Source organism: Limulus polyphemus, unplaced genomic scaffold (genome assembly GCF_000517525.1).
Source record: "Limulus polyphemus unplaced genomic scaffold, Limulus_polyphemus-2.1.2 Scaffold6521, whole genome shotgun sequence".
In the NCBI taxonomy this organism is placed as follows: domain Eukaryota; kingdom Metazoa; phylum Arthropoda; class Merostomata; order Xiphosura; family Limulidae; genus Limulus; species Limulus polyphemus.
Genome location: NW_013672131.1, coordinates 25,072 through 38,980, shown reverse-complemented (window position 1 = coordinate 38,980; position 13,909 = coordinate 25,072). Strand labels below are relative to the sequence as shown.

The window sequence follows — 13,909 nt, the reverse complement described above, 5'->3', positions numbered from 1 at the left end:
TTGACCCCCCCTCCTATAATTACCAAAAATGGGAAATTCCAACATTTTGTTTGTGAATGTGTGTTGCTTCAGTTACACAGCTGAAACTTTAAAGTAACCTTCATTGTTCATCTCCACATTGAGCTCTTCCATTCAATCTTTTTTTTGAGCATAGTAACACCTTTCAAAGTTTAATTATTCTACGTGTATACAAAAATGGGACAGCTGGTTACAAAATCTGTTAGCATATCTAGTATGTGTTTTAATTAGATTTACTTTAAATGCCTTATGAACAAATATCTAGAAAACGTTTATACAGTTTTTAAAAAGTTGGCTTAGAGTATACATTTGTTTCAAGGGTGCTATATCAATCATAAACAAATTTACCCAAGTAAATTAAACTGGATTCTTGTTCTCATGCAACACTTAAATTTTATGTTTGGATTTTTATTACTCAAATACCGAAAAAAGTTTTCAGTAAGGCTCTGTGCTTTAAAGATAGTAAACATCTCATTGATATATCTTTTATATTAAAAGCTTAAATTCTATGAAACATTCTTTTAACTCTCTCAACATGGGCTTGGTCAATTTGACCAAACATGTGACCTCTTTGTACTCATTTAAAGTCTTTATAGATTTGATACTACTAACTTTTAATATAGTATTGTTATTTTCTCTACCTTAACTCTATATAAGGTTGGTCAATTTGAACAACCATATAAGCAGAACAAAAAAAAAAAAAATCTAAATAAATCTAAATTATCCTTTTTTTCTTTCTAGAATGACTTCAAATTGTAACATCGTTTATCCAAAATCACCTTAAACTCATAACAGTGTACATCTATTTATATTTAAATTTTATTGCCCTTTGAACTGTGTTTATCTACTATTTGTGCAAATATAAGTTGTAAATCACTTTGGTAATGTGGAGCTGTCATTACACTATCGAATTACATTACCCATGAGCTGCTCACATGCATGCCTTATGAAACATTTTTATTATATTTTACCTAATCTAACATTAACTAACCTAAAGAGATTACTATTTTTGCATTTTAGTTACTTTGAAATAATAAATAAAGAATAAACATGAAAAATAAGAAATAGAGTACTTGCTCGAGTCCTTTTTTTTTTTTTGATGTCGATGACACTTAACCCTACTTTTTTATACTAATGGTAGTAATGCACTAAATAATTTTTCTTTAATTAAATAATGCACCAAATAAAATATAATACTAACAGCAGACAATTTCCCCTATTTACCACAATTTTTCTGGCTTTCTAACTATGCGACAAGAACTAGTACAAAATCATCCAGCTAGTCGTTATCTTTCCCATTGGAATGAAGCTTGTAATAACAGTGAAAATGACAATTCTCCATTCAGAAAACAACATAATATAATATGTCATTTGATAGATCAAAACCTTGGCTTTCTATTGGTTATAGATAATATTGAATTAAACGTAAGCGAGAACTATCAAGAGGATGTGACAGGTGGGTGTGGAAAAAGGGGTCTGATTTGCTGTTTGATGGCTCTGTAACCAAACAAAATTGAAGGCTATATAAGTTATTGTTTGTCTGAGCATTGATGATTTTATACAAATTAATTTACGTTTAATTTTGTACTTTTTTGAGGGGTGGTGGATTTAATAGAGAAGAAGAGATGCTTAAAGAAAGTGGGATTTTTTTAAATATTGCCTTATAAAATTAAGGAATTAAAACTTGTATATTATTAAAATATGGATTATTAACTAAGAATGTATGCTATACTAATTGGTATAACATAAACAAAAAGTAGATTAATAAAATTTTGAATGTAAATCACTAAAACCTTATGACGTGCAGTAAATGATGACTGTGGCGATAGGGTTAAATTGTTTCATCTATATTTTTTCTTGTGCCTCTGTTCCTTAGTATCAAATTGTATAAGAACTTCATTTGAAATTGTGATTAAGTATATTTATTATAGTAGTTCCCATTACAGTTGACAACATTACTAGTGCAACTTCTCGGGAATCGGGTTTGAACTTATCTAAAGAGCAGGTGCAGGCCTTAATTCAAATGGAGCTAAATTTGTATATTTAGCTGGTGATTTCTTCTGCTTTTTAACCTGATAATGTTACTGAGAAAAAATGCAATCAAGGAGAAGACAACTCGGACTCTCTTTTTCTGGCATCTTTTATTTTGGTCTGTCACACTCTACCTTTACCTTCCACATCCCTTTTTGTACAGCTGGCTACTCAGGTCAATGCATTATTAAATGTTTTCTGTATGTTCATATTAAGTATTTTGTGTCATCAGTGCTCAGACTTTGGTAAGTTTGATATTTGTGTGTCCTTTGTGATCTAAGTTAATTTAGATTTATTGTAAGTTAGATATGGATTATTACTTTGTTTTCTAGGTGATTTTAGTCAACTTACATGTTCAATGTTATTGTGTACTTTGTAGACTAGGCAAGTTTTGATGGTTTGTCAGTTCGATGTTAGTGAGAACTTTGTTAACTGGGTATGTTTAGATAATATGTACTTTACATATCATTCCTGTAAGTAACATCTAATTCATTGTTCTGTCGAATAATTTTTTTTATCATTGTTAAATATGTGCCTTTTCCTACATTCTTGATACTGGAGTCAAATTTTTCTCCTCATTCACTCCATTCAGTACCCACATTCTCAATAGTTGTTTATAGCTAGAAGTCGAGTGTTCCAGTTTAGGGTCCTACCATTTGGACTAACCTCAGCTTCTTATGTGTTTTCTCTGGTGGTAAGAACTTTTACCTGACATCTTCACAATCATTGTTGCAAGTACAACTGGCTCCTGCTTGCTTCTTTCCATTCACAGTTCAGAGACCACACTCATCTGGTCCTACAAAAAAAGAAGCATGGGTGGGATTCCTACGGAGGAAAAGTCCATTCTACCCCCACTGGTTTTCTGTAATTCCAATCTCAGTCAGTCCCAGCCTTCTCCTCTTCATCTTCAGGATATGGAGGAAGCAGTCTACAAGGCCCTCGCCTTACATTCTCTCACATCTCAAGAGGTTCTCTTTTAGGAATGTGAGCTTTCTTCATTCCCATGGATGTTGCTCATTTGCATTCCCTTCAGTGGACACTTCTCGATCTGTGAAACTTCTACTCTGTTCTTTTGGATTACCCCTTTTCCTTCCCCAATCAGGGCCAGCCAGGCTTGGTGGCTTTTTCCACGTCATTCAGATTTACATCTGTTTAAGGATGCTTCTTTAGAGGGTTGGGGTGCTTACCTCAACATTTGGGAGATTTCTGGTATCTTGTCAGTCGAGGAGTCTTCTCTCCATATCAACGTTCTTGAACTGATGGCATTTTGTTGACCATTGTTCCACTTTCTTCCTTTCTTGTGGGGAGGATGGTTATGATACACTTTGACAACTCCACAGAGGCCATTTATATCACCAAGAAACTGTGCTCTGTGCTTTAAGACTTGAATTTTGTTTTCTGGGCCAACAGTCACCCACAGTAGTCTTAGCTTGCCATGTTCCTGGTACCCTAAATCTGGTTGTGGATCATCTATCTTGATCCAACAAGATTCTCCCTATGGAGTGGTCCATTGACTCACAGGTCTTTCAGTGTGTGTTTTCTCAGCTGGGAACACCTCATATTGATGCTTCTGCCACTCACTGGAACACCAATCTTCCTTCCTTTTGGTTTCCTGTTCCACACCAACTAGCTATGAGTGGATGCATTCAGTCAATATTGGAGGAGTCATCACATCTATGCTTACCTTCCTAGTCCTCCTGGTGGCTCCATATAGGCAACCATGGTTGCCACTGCCCTGACCTTGACTTTTACAATCTCTCCTCGTGTAGCTTTGTGTGAAATTCAAAACAATTCAAACCAAATCAAACCTTACCTCTTTCTCAGTCTCTACTCTATGAACTTCACTTGGACATTGTTCATTTCGACATCTCCACCCTCTGTCTTCATGCATGGTTTCTGTCAGGTCCATTGCCTAAGCCCAGGGATTGACTCCCTGTGTTGTGTCTTTCCTTTCCACATCCATACTGCATTCTTCCATGTCCATTTACCAAAGGCGATGATCTGCCTTCTGTCTTTGGTCTCTTCAACGTGGTTTCTGTCCTTCCCACCCTTCCATATCTCATCTTTCCCAATTCTTCACCTGGATGTTTGAAAAAGGCTTGTCCACTTCTACTGTGTCTAGCTATTGGGTGGCCTTGTAAAACACCTTCCATTTCTCCAAGTTTCATGAGGTTTTGTCTTCCCCTGTCATTGCCCTCCTTTTCTCCTTTTTTTCTGATCATGCATCCTCCATGTTCTTTTGATTTGCTTGATTGGGATCTCATAGTGGTACTTTATGCCCTTTCACATTATCACTCTGAACCTTTGTTGATGTATTCCATCTCTCTCTCTCAAGACCTATTTTCTTCTCTTCAGTTGTGGGCATCATTGATCAGATATTTATGCCATTAATATTACCAGAATCCTCTACCATTACACGTATGTCATTCTGTATCCAGACCAGTCCTTCTTTCTTAAGAACTATGTTGTCCATGAAGGCTGTTAGGCTTTCAAACCCATTTTCTTACCTTCCAGCTCCCACCTGTACACCAATTCTGATCCACATTGATTTCTTTTGTCCAGTTGGCTCCTTACAGTGTTACGTGGCACATACTGCCCAGTTGGCTCCTTACAGTGTTACGTGGCACATACTGCCCAGTTGGCTCCTTACAGTGTTACGTGGCACATACTGCCCAGTTGGCTCCTTACAGTGTTACATGGCACATACTGCCCAGTTGGCTCCTTACAGTGTTACGTGGCACATACTGCCTTCTTTCAGAGCTCATGTTCCCGGCTTTTTCTTCCCTAGGATCCATCTGTTTATCCCCTGTCACTCTAACTGATTGGGTTAATCAACTCATTAGGCTGGTGTATTCTGACTTATCCATAGAAGTTAGGCATTTATCACTTTGTTTTAATCTCTATGCAGATTCTTACTGAATTTAAATGAATATTGGCTTGTACAGTTGAAAACAATAAAAAAAATTTCAATATATATGTTTAGGTCACTAGCCTATGACTTTTCTAAGCTAAGATACGGACAGTTACATCACAGCATGACAATCAAGGTTGAGAAACAATGATTGGCTAAAAATAGATAAATCTACACTTGTATTCAAATTATAAAGTCAAATTAGCACTGTTTTTTTTCAAAACTGTTATGAAATTTCCCCAAGAGAGCTACAAGTATCATAATACATTTAGAAATTCACATATTGAACATACAAATAGAATGATACAAAATGAAATTTGACTTTAGTCAACCGAATTGAGCAAAATATTAAACAAGAAGACAAAGCTACACACACACATGTGTGTATATATACAGTATGTACAAAACATCTCTTAAAGTGATGATAGGAAGTTATCAAGGTCCTCCACCAATGTTGGATTTATATAGTAAAATCATGGTTGAAAACACTGAGTAAACTTAACTTGTGGTAAAGTAGCAGTTGAGCTGGCAGTACAAGGTTAAAAGTGGTTGTGACCTGACTTTTTCAAATAAAAAAGCCATCTGAACATGTGTAGTGAATGTTCAGTACACCTAGTTTCCTTGTTTCTATGCATATGTAGTTATAATATTCAGGCCTCCGAGTGCACTGGTTTTTGTCAGTAGGCTTACCAGTCACGAGTATAGCAATCTCACATACATGCGAGTTTTTCCACCATTTTCTGCCTGCAAAAGCAGAGCACCAGTTCCAGTGGGAAAGATGGTAAAACTTAAAACCAACATATTACATTGATTGTTGTTAGTAAGCTATTTCACAAGCACTGACTAATACTTCTAACTCTACAAGTTTCGTTGCATTCTGACAGACACTACAGATAATATGAACAAATAAGTAAAATTATACCTCATATATTTAAAATTACATCATAATGCTAGTAAAATATATGTGTAGGAGAAATAATATATTCAGAAATAGCATTGAGACAAAACATTCAGTAACATCCAAAGTAAAATGCAAATTGCAGCAGACTAGTAGAACAATTTGGGACATATATATCCCAGATTTACGTGTGGCCTGTCACAAACTTTTAATATTATGATGCAAAGGTCAGAAAAATTAATTAGTTATAATTTGGTCTCAGATTTGTGATATTCCATGACCACTGTGAGCTTTGCAAGATCAATAGACAAACCATCCCTGTCTGTTAAATAACCTAGAAACTGCATTTGTGTGTTCATAAATGTACACTTTGCTGGTCTCACTTTCAAGCCTGAGTTCTTGATGTGTTGGAATATTATTCTCAGATTCTCAACTATGACCACAGAGGATATATTCATATCCTTGTCATTGAAATTATCAAAATGTAAGCTCCATCATCCTTACAAAACTAGGAGTTGCATTAAAAAGACTGAATAACAAAATGAATAAGTCATACAGTTCTTCCCAAATGCTGAAAACAATTTTAAAGTCTTTTCATATCATCCAGTTTAACTTGTAGAAATATAATCTAGTGTACTGAACCAACAAGCACCCACTAAATCATTCAGACATTTATTTGTATCCATAAGTGTACTTGCTGTACCATTAGGATCATTAATACATCCTGATTTTTGTTATAATGATCTATGTGTGTGACCCTCACACCTGGTGTCAAACAATTATGAAAAAATCACTTTCAACAGAAGGCGTTTACTCTTGTTCAATTGTTATTATCACCAATATGTAAAGAAAGGGACTTATACCAAGTATACACATATTCACTCCTTTCTGGCATTCTGTTATGTTGGTAACTAGAAACACTGTGGGAGAAAATGATCAGTTATCATTGTATTCAATGGGTCAGTGAATTTTAATACCAAAAATGTATTTGTGACTTGAAAATTTTTTGTGTTTTGGGTTTATTTAGGCTTGATGAATCATCATTTGTGGTTTTTTGTGTTATCCATAATAGTATAGATCCATCGTTGCAGATTTTATTTACATACTAACATAAGTAACAGTCAGTGTATGTTTGAATAAAATAACTGATATGTATTAGAAGATAAAATCTGTTCACATACAATCATCGAAATCAGCAAAATATGTTTACTTGACATTTTATGGTTACAGGTGTGCTTTAACAGAGCTCTTCACTGAAGGTCATGTCCCTTTTGACTTCTCTCAGTTACTGACTTATCGAAGTGGTGAGTACAGTCCATGGAAGGTGATTGAGAAAATTGAAGATCCATGTATTAGGGTAAGCCTAATTTGTGTAAAATATAATTTTAGATTTTTGGAATCACATGATACCACTGTTGTGAATGCCTCACTCCCTAGTGGGTAAACTATAAGTTTACGAGGTTCAGTTCCTCATGGTGGACTGTGCAGAGTGCCCATTGTGTAGCTTTGTACTGAGGGAACAATAACAATAAGTATTGTAAATCAATGTTTCAGAATGTGTTGTCTGATATAATATTTTTTTATCCTATAAACTAAATGTTTTACAAAAACATTTATTCAAACCTTTCATGCACAAAATATCAGATTTTTTTTTATTCAGTTCTAAGATTTTTATGTAATGTTTATCTCATGCCTGTATTTATTTTAAAATCATGACTATCAAACGTGCAAAGTAATTTTAATTTTAAGATTAAAAATAATTTTATGCATCAGAAAATTTTAAAATTTCACATGGAAAATCTTTATAACTTCCAGATAATTATCAAACATTTTTTAAGAAAAAGCTTTATATTTTATATGTTATTTTTCACTATTGAATAAATGTATGGGTTCGGTCTGACTGACCTGTAACAACTATAAAAATTAGGAAATAAACATAAATTATGTTTTTTTGTTCTAAAATGACTACAAATTATATAAAAAAACACAAATGTTTAGTGTAAATAGCTAAAATCTCATAAAATTATACATTGGCTATCAATACAGAAGTCACAGTGATGCGGCTCACGTGCACTAATGCTACCGTATCAAATAGTATAAAACTGACCTTTAATCTTTACAAAGTGACCTGTCTTGGCTGTGTTTAGTAGACTAGTATTTTGTAAATTACAGTCACATTTCAATTAGTATACATAATATATGTATATACATTATTACTATTTACAAATAATTCTTAAACTTATTTTTCTTAAAACATAGAATAGTAAATAAAGAAGTATAACAAACAATATCTCTTCTAGTTATGAACTAGATACAATTGATGCCCCTCCTCTCCCACCACCATGCTTAATATCATTTATTTATTTTGGGAACAAAACATATAGAGATAATGTGTAATTTGTTTTGCTGGAATAAATATTAAATGTAAAATAGAATGAATGCAAATACTCCCAAAATAAACCAGTTTTTACATTGGAGCCTTTAACCCTTTCCATACAAATTTACGAAGAGTATCTTCATGAAATTTGGCAAGCTTTTATATACATTCTAAGTTTGTCGTAGATAAAACATCAGATGTTTTACCCCTAGATGTGGATTCTTATATGTGGTGAGGGGACTTTCCAGGGAAGGTTCTGTCTATACAGTTTACCTTCTCTAGGATTCAAACATCCACTCATGTGTTTGCAATACATGGCAACTTCTGAAGGGGAGGAGAGAGAAGATCCTGGTGACTAATTGGTGTCAGGTGCAACAAATGACCTTGGCCTTGGATTTCTGTAGACATGACCTTGAGGTGTACCCTTACCCCCACCCCTGCATCATTTGGTTGGTCCTGTGAAGTCAGGGTCATTTGAGTGACAGTATTGGACATCTTCAGTGGGTGTTTGGACATTATGTTTGGTGTTGGTGTGATGGTATAGTTCCCACAAAACTCTGACATAGCTGTACTTTCCAAGTTTGACAGTGTAGCAATTCCCTTCTAATGCTCCATGATGGGTGGGATTGGGGGATACTGAAGTTTTCTATATGTTTTTCATGAATAATCAAAATTAAATGAAAACTTAATTGGAAAATGACCATGAATGGAAAACTCTGATCTACAGTTGCCATCTTCTACCATTCCTATACCTCAGTCTCTTGAAAAATGATGTTTAAGCAAACTGTGACTTCTAACATATAGCTTGTCCTTATTAAATAATACAGGAATAATGTTTTACAATTTCACATATAAATATAGGTAATAGTTCAATGAAACTTTACAAGCTTAGATCATGTGGTCATGGAGTGACACACTGTAGTCAAGGAAAGATCTGGGAAATGTCAGGGAACTTCATTCTACCCAAGGTGTGTTAGAACAATAAACATACAACAAGACTTCTCATCAATAAATCTGGGAACTCATGGACTGGTTTCTTTAAATAATGAACTTCTCATCTGGTTCATCTGGGAAATGTCAGGGAACTTCATTCTACCCAAGGTGTGTTAGAACAATAAACATACAACAAGACTTCTCATCAATAAATCTGGGAACTCGTGGACTGGTTTCTTTAAATAATGAACTTCTCATCTGGTTCAGAGGAAATATTCTCAACTGAACTTTGCCAGTTAAGTCTACCTAATTCCTGTTACTTGACGTATGATTAACCCTTTTTTCCCCTTTGATCTGATTTGGCTTGAATACTCATCCTTAGGCTATTGCCTCCTTGAGGTATGAACAGCTGTTTATTCCCCACAGTCTGATGTAATGATCAGGTTTCTCACATCAGTAACAGTTCACTCTTTCTCATGTACATAACAACTACCAACAGGTTCAAAGTGACACACCACAAGGAAGTATCCAGAGAAACAGGCTATGAAAGATAGACTGTAGCTGAACTTGCAGAAAATTTGAAAAGGTTTACCCAGTTTTCTTATCTGGATGCTCTTCATGAAGTGATGCATTTGTTGGCACATATAAGATGAGGATATATGAATTAGGCTGAAACAAAGTAGGTTTATATATTTACAGAAAGCTCTGCAGTTGGTGCTACAAGTTGAATTTATTAAATTGCAGAAAAACATTTAAAGCACCATTTAAATGTTATGGGATCATCAGATTGGGTAGTATTGAAGCATTAACTCCCTCTGATGATACTCTTGAAGAATAAAAGGATTAGTTAAGTGACTAATTAAACAAACTGGAAGGAATCCACAAGACAATAGATGTTTCAAGAGTAATTTGAAATGACATATTGCCATGTACTGCAGACAAAAACCTGTAGGGAAAAAATACGCAAAAATGCGTTAATGGCAGAATAAAACATTTGGAAAACAAACTTGTAAATGCAAAGCTACACCTCTTTCTGAATCTGTCTTAGAATTCCAACCTAGAATACCAACTATCACAAACCAGAATAGGAGAACCTAACTGCTCTACACCTATTACCACTACTGTTGTACCATCTGTTACTGCAACTCCTGGACTACTCCAGTAATGTTTATACTATATTCAGAAGCAGATTTAACCTAACAGGTGAGAATAAAAACCAGTGTTTCTGATTCTTCCAGTTTTTGATTATATAACTATCCAGTAATCAAAATAGTGTCATTATGATTTTTTTCTTATTTTTGATTACTTCAAGTTTGTTCATTGTAATCGAATAGTGTCATGACTTGTGAAACAATCAACTAATAAACTGATTTTTGCATTTGAACTTTAAAGAAAATTTGAAAAATAATCAAGATGTAAAGTGTTTGAATTTAAAATAGGATTTACAAGAAAAAGACATAATACTTAAAGAATTAAAAACAAAAATAAATCTGATTGAAGAAAGTATCAATGAAGTTATTGAAGATGTACAGAGAGATTACAACAATAAGATTGAAGAAGTACAAATAGGCTGTGCTGACAAAATTGAAGAATATACAACCAGCATTAATGCAGTAAAAAAAAATACATCAATAAAGTACAGAAAGGCTGTAATGACAGAACCGTATTTGATTATTTTTGGAACATTAATAAACTTAACCATTATTTTAATTACTGGATAATTGGACTAATTGAAAACACTAGATTATTTTTGTGAAATTGATTAATGTAATCCTTATTTTGATTAATTAGTTATCTTGTATGGCATTAATCAATATAATTGGTGCTTATAGGCAATCAATTAACCCTTTCATTGCTCTGTACATCATATGATGTTTCTCTAGTTAACAGCTCCACACATCATGTGGTGTTTTAGGTTTTCCCCACCACCAATTGAAATTCCAACTGGTATTTGATTGTACCAGTGACCATTAGATGTCACTCCAGCACTTATACATAGAATGAAAAAAATATATACAGTTTAAATATTAGGCATTTATACAATAGTTTTAGTGAGTTATATTAGTTTGCTAAGTGTAATATTCATTAAATATAGACATGTTATTAATGACCAGTGGTTTGTCAGGAAGTGAGATAAAAAAGGAATCTTGCTCGCCCTCCTGTCTTATCTCACAATCAGTAAGGGTTGTATTGGACTCAATTGACCCCACTCCCTTCTCTCTCAGCACAGTACTGGGCCTACATAAAGATCATTATATGAATTTTTGGTGTTTATTTTTGACTTTGGATATTGTGCTATGATTTCACACGGTAAATGTTCTTTATATTTGTGTGCATGGAGTAAGGGGTTTTCCACCCCAACTGAATAGTGGAAGGGTTAATGGAGTTGATCACCCAGCTCTTGTTAGTGTTGCTTGGTAGTGACGGATTTTCAATGGTGTCGAGGACTGAACCATCTAAACTAGGAATCAAGCATTACATCACCTGCTACAGTTACCTGCCTTAAATATCTGGTGAAATGACTGAGGTTGTCATTTGTCATTCCATTAAAAGTCAGTGTTGAGATATGCTTTGTCTCTCTCACAGGTGACTATGATCTTGGTGTAAGCTTCCCAGCCTTGGAACTAGTGACCTATGCCAGATGGAGCCATCATTACTGCTGCAGATTTGGTAGAGTGGGCCAGTGCAAGAGTCTGTGAACTAGGATGACATTATACCTGTGGTACCACTTCAAATTGCTTGGTGCAATTTCAGGCTTCTTCATGACCCTTGACTGCTATTTTAGTAGCCCTTCCTGCTCGGAGAAGCTTAAAACTATCCCACAGATCACCGAAGATACTTTGCTGTTTTGTCTGCCTGTTGGCAAATGTCATCCAGTAATGGCACATTCTCCATCTCTCCTGATCAAGTGGTGGCACTGATTAGAGCTGGGGTGGCTATACTCAATTAGTTTTGACCACCATGAAAATCTTCAGTCGATTATGTATTCCATGTTTCAAAGTCAAACCTCAGGAAGAGAAGCACCTCAGTCACTTTGGGTGTTCCAGAGAGTGGTGGTCCTCTTTTCCTGGACAGAAGTTGCAGTGAGATATTTGTTAGGAACATTCACAGCATTGGTAAAATTCTAATGTCCATTAGAAGACTTGTCCTATACCTGATGGTTCTCCCCGGCAACCACTCATCTCCAGCAGCTGTCTCTTCCTCCTCACTATAAGTTTTCACTTGGGGAATGTTATTCCCTAGCAATGTTCTAACTCAAAGATACAAAAGTCTGTGGAGTATGGACAATAAGACATTGCTATAAAAACAGACCTTCAGAATAATAGTATCCATGGTCATGACATCACATTTCTCCTTCCTACTTACTCTGTTGTATTCTCAGATTGCCTTGACTTCACTCTGGGTAGCCTGCAGGAAGTGTAGAAGCAGGAGGATTTGTCAGATACTGCATTATGGAGCATTGCTGTATTTTATCTGCCTATGACTGAATTTTAACCAAAAGTAAGAGACTGGCTATAGAGTGTAAACAATCAGTCTTTATTATACAAAACAAATTCAAGTTTAAACACTTGGGTAAGTGCTTGTAGTTAACTGGGGAGGGAGGGCTTTATTAATGCTCTCTCACCATTACCTCTAAAATTATCTTGAGTTTAAGTTGTTATACACACAATCTACATATTTGATAAATCTATCTCAAACAAAGAAGCAAAGTTTCTAAGAATGCATGCAATAACTCTTTGAATCTTTAAGTCTGGTTAATTTCTAAAAGTTTGCAAAATCCTGGGCATATACCAATTTCTAGTAAACAAAGTAAAGCATTACATTACTTACAAGGTTCTCTCTTCTCAGACACACACACACACACACTATCTATGTGACTGAGGGCCACTCTTATGTCAACAAGAGATGAAACATATTCTTGAACAATACCATGATTCACTAACAGAACACACCTCTGCTTCTGTTCATAGTATAGCAAGTTGTTTTTATTGTGTGCCAGCAGTGGTGAACAGAGCGAAACTGTGTGTTTTTGTTTTTCTTTGCAAACCAAAACAAAGATAAAAACATACAATGTAAAAGGAAAACTTAGTTGACAATTTTAAATGAATGTAGGAATACAAAAATCAGTAATTTAGATGTAGAACAAAGGTAAGCATTTTTAATTGTTTCTTCAAAAGTATCATTCAGATATTTTTAAATTTTCAAAGCTGAAAATTTGTACAAATATCACATGAAAAAATTTATTTGTAGAAGGTACAGAATTTGTAAAGTTTCCACACAAGTTTTAAACTGTTTCATAACTTTTTTAAAATACAATAAAACATATCACACAACAAACTAACAGTTTTGTATTCTATCACTAGATCTAACAATGAAGTTTGATTTCATAGACGTATTTCTGAAAGTAGTAATTGAAATGTATTTTTACAAGTTTTTGCTTGTAGCTTTACGCCTGTACTTATGTTATAAGAACTACAAGTGTCATGATTTATTAGCATTTTGCTTTACAATTTACTAATGCACATTAGAGAATACACTTAACACAAACTTGTGTTCAGATTTTATTTAAAACATAATAAATAGCAAAAGCAAGTGAAATAATATAAATTGAAATACATGTCTATAAATAATTATTGGTATACTTTGGTGACAGATTTTCTTGTAGGCAGATTTTGTTAAACAAGACCGATGTCTGTAGATTTTACTTTCTTCTTAGAATTCTTCTCAAGAAGTCGATAAG

At 34.4% G+C, this 13,909-nt stretch overlaps 1 protein-coding gene across 1 annotated transcript in view; it reads left to right on the top strand.

Annotated features, from left to right (window-relative positions):
- The window catches only part of LOC106473814 (phosphoinositide 3-kinase regulatory subunit 4-like), a gene marked incomplete at its 3' end in the record, with an annotated part of 41,169 nt that overhangs the window by 6,602 nt on the left and 20,658 nt on the right, over positions 1–13,909 (top strand). Inside the window, exon 3 of the mRNA XM_022402204.1 lies at positions 7,089–7,215. Within this exon, the coding sequence (XP_022257912.1) occupies positions 7,089–7,215 (127 nt within the window). The remainder of the gene's footprint in view (positions 1–7,088; positions 7,216–13,909) is intronic.